Genomic DNA, 3,501 nt, shown 5'->3' with positions numbered 1-3,501 from the left:
GCTCCCAGCACCGGGGCTCCTTCCCGGTGCTGTATCCGGGCCGCCTGCCGCTGTACGGCTCGCTTCTTCAGGTGCAGAAGAGGTTCTCCTGTGTGCTCAGGCAGCACGGAGGTCAGCTTGTGTGCTCCCGGCGCACAGCGACCTGTCCACGCTCTCAACCTGCTGTCAGCACACACTTCTCCCTGATCCTGATCCTGATCCTGATCCTGATCCTGATCCTGATCCTGATCCCTGCCCTGCTTGCTGTGTGGCTGAAGCTCCATCATGTGGATGACCAAGCCGCTCCTCTGTTTTCTACCATCACAGTGCTAGCCTGTGAGGCCACTGAGGTCCTCAGCAGCGGATTGACTTTAAAACTGACTGACTGACTTCTGCTCACCTTCAAAGCTCTCCACAACCTAGCTCCCACCTGTCTCTCTGACCTCCTCCTGGAGCCCCGCCCCGCCCCGCCCCGCCCCGCCCCGCCCCGCCCGCCCCGCCCCGCCCCGCCCGCCCCGCCCCCAGGCTGTGGAACTCAGCTGGTCTTTAACTTTATGCACTGTGCCCAAAACACTCTGACGGTTTTCACTACTGTTCTGTAAGGTGACCATGAGCGTCATGAAAGGTGCCCACAAATAAAATGTATTATCATTATTATTTTATTATTACTTCAGTCTGTCCTGGACTGATCCTTGTTATTGATCCGTGGTATTGATCCGTGGTATTGATCCGTCGGTATTGATCCGTGGTATTGATCCTTGTTATTGATCTGTGGTGTTGATCCGTGGTGTTGATCCGTGGTATTGATCCTTGTTATTGATCCGTGGTATTGATCCGTGGTATTGGATCCTTGTTATTGATCCGTGTATTGATCCGTGGTGTTGATCCGTGGTATTGATCCTTGTTATTGATCCGTGGTATTGATCCGTGGTATTGATCCTTGTTATTGATCCGTGGTATTGATCCGTGGTATTGATCCGTGGTATTGATCCTTGTTATTGATCCGTGGTATTGATCCGTGGTATTGATCCGTGGTGTTGATCCGTGGTATTGATCCGTGGTATTGATCTGTGGTGTTGATCCGTGGTGTCGCCCCCCCCCCCAGGAGCGGCAGCAGCTCACTGCGCTCCTGCAGCAGCAGCAGCAGCGGCTGCAGGCGGCCAGCAGGAGGCAGCAGCCGGTACGAGAGGAGCGGCGCCGAGCTGCAGCTGCTGCAGACCCACAAACTGAGCCAGCAGGCTGAGGGGACGCTGCAGGACCGCATCCAGGTGGGTCCGGTCTGGTCCGGTCCGGTCTGGTCCGGTCCGCTCTGGTCTGGTCCAGTCCAGTCTGGACTGGACTGGTGTAGATTAGTCTAGTTTAGTCTAAAAGTCCATTCACATCCAGAAGTATAAGTATATAAAGATAACTATAAAAAAGCTATAGAAGTTGCTCTGTTTCCACTACAACTACAACTATAAAAACCTTGTTCAATCTCAGAGATGACGTTAAAACTTTTTCAACCAATCAGATTAAAGTTGTAAGGCAGAAGGGCGGAGCGTTCGGCCCTGACATCAGACCACATGAGTCACAGAGACCAGCCGCCTCAGACTGATGGGAAACTGATCCGACACAAACAGACAGACTGTTTTGCTTATGATCTTTGGATTTAATATGGATTTCTTTGTCTGTTAAGGCGAGCTGGACCAGTTTGGAAAATGCAATGAAAAAAATAAAAAAAGCTAGAATTAAGTAGCTCAAATTTCAGCAATTGACGTGTTAGAGAGACTGTGAACATGCCACCTAGTCTGTTAGTAAATACTGTCTGTCTACCTGCCTGTCTGTCTGCCTGTCTGTCTGCCTGTCTGTCTGTCTGTCTGTCTGCCTGTCTGTCTGCCTGTCTGTCCTGTCTGGCTGTCTGTCTGTCTGTCTGTCTGTCTGTCTGTCTGTCTCTGTCTGTCTGCCTGTCTGTCTGCCTGTCTGTCTGCCAGCTGCTGCAGGACAGACTGGAGGAGGAGAGGAGAGTTCATGAAGAGACACAGAACTTCCTGAGCCAGCAGCAGATGGTTAGTAACTGTTGTTACTGCTGATGTGACTCAGTGTGAGCCACACCCACCAGCTGCTCGCTGCTTCTGTATAAATAGCGCTACTGTAAAAAAGAAATCACACAAATATGAAATCTTTTGTATTATGATCACTGTTGTTGTCATTGTCGTTTTCTCATTTCTCATTATTGTTGTTGTTGTTGTTGTTGTTGTTGTTGTTGTTGTGGCCCTGCAGCTCCTGCAGCAGCAGCTGCAGCAGCTGGCGGAGCGCAGTGAGCGTCTGCTGGAGGAGAAACAGCAGGAGCTGAACTCTCTGAGGAGCAACAAGACCAGCAACCTGGACCTGCTGCAGGACCTGAGCAGGAAGGTCTGAGAGGGGAGGGGGGGGGGGAGAGAGAGACAGAGAGAGAGAGAGGACAGACAGAGAGAGAGACAGAGAGAGAGACAGAGAGACAGACAGAGAGAGAGAGAGAGAGAGAGAGAGAGAGAGAGAGAGAGAGAGAGAGGGGGGGGGGGGTGCACTTCCTCTTGCACTACACACATTATATAGTAGTCAGAGATCTTTACCTCCCCAAACTCAAAACTGTACGCTCTTATTTTGAAAACCTTCCAACAAACGACAGCTGTCTGTCCTCGTCTGACAGGAGAAACGCTGACAGTGTGAAAATGTGACCAACACTGTAAAAGTTGGTTCACTGTTAATCAGTTGTTGTATTTACTAATTTAATGACACATCAGTTATATTTATTGTTCATTGACAGTTTGATTACTGTCATTTGAATTTGAATTTGTTGACTTTGTTTTGGCAGTAAGGACTTTTGTATTTCATGCCAATAAAGCAGCTTGAATTGAGAGAGAGAGAGAATATGATGACGATGATGGTGAAGGTGATGATGATGATGAGGGTGATGAAGGTGTGTCTCAGTTCAGGGAGGCGGAGCAGCTGGTGATGGAGGACAGGAAGGAGAAGGAGAAACTCCGCAGACAGCAGGAGAGAGAGCAGACAGAGAGGAGCGCCGTTACCACGGTAACCAGCCCACATCCCATAATAACAAACACGCATCACTTTTCCCAGCAGCTGTTGTCTTCCATGCTGTGACCTCTGACCCCCCCCCCCCCCCCCCCCCCCCCACCCCAGCTGCAGGCCTGGTGGAGAGGCTGCCTGGTCCGCCGCGGCCTCGCTTCCTGCAAGACAGGGAAGAAAACCAAGGAAGGCAAGAAGAAAGGGAAGAAGAAGAAGTGACTGCAGTCCACTCTTCTTCTGTCATCACACTAAACAAAAACTGTTCACCTGAAGCTGATCCAGTTAAAGAGCGTCAGATCTCCTCAGTCTGTGATGTTCAACACACTCAGCAGTTATTTAGTGATGAAGTGTCATTTACAGTTTTGCTGAACCGACCTTCCCTCAGCCTGCCTCGTCTGCTTCTACTGCAGTTAGTGATTTACTACGTTTCCCAGAATGCCTTTCAACAACCTCCAGAGAAGAGGACTGAACTTG

General features: G+C 50.2%; 1 protein-coding gene across 1 annotated transcript in view; it reads left to right on the top strand.

Moving 5' to 3' along the window:
• Window positions 1-3,501, top strand: part of drc9 (dynein regulatory complex subunit 9) — an 8,776-nt gene extending 5,275 nt beyond the window's left edge. The window contains exons 2-6 of the mRNA XM_078283956.1: window positions 1,085-1,247; window positions 1,950-2,024; window positions 2,239-2,370; window positions 2,929-3,030; window positions 3,142-3,501. Coding sequence (XP_078140082.1) covers window positions 1,085-1,247; window positions 1,950-2,024; window positions 2,239-2,370; window positions 2,929-3,030; window positions 3,142-3,246 — 577 coding nt within the window. The 3' untranslated portion in view covers window positions 3,247-3,501. The remainder of the gene's footprint in view (window positions 1-1,084; window positions 1,248-1,949; window positions 2,025-2,238; window positions 2,371-2,928; window positions 3,031-3,141) is intronic.

This window comes from Centroberyx gerrardi, chromosome 6, assembly GCF_048128805.1.
Source record: "Centroberyx gerrardi isolate f3 chromosome 6, fCenGer3.hap1.cur.20231027, whole genome shotgun sequence".
Lineage (NCBI taxonomy): Eukaryota > Metazoa > Chordata > Actinopteri > Beryciformes > Berycidae > Centroberyx > Centroberyx gerrardi.
Note: the sequence above shows the minus strand (reverse complement) of the source record. Positions and strands in the feature narration are given on the sequence as shown.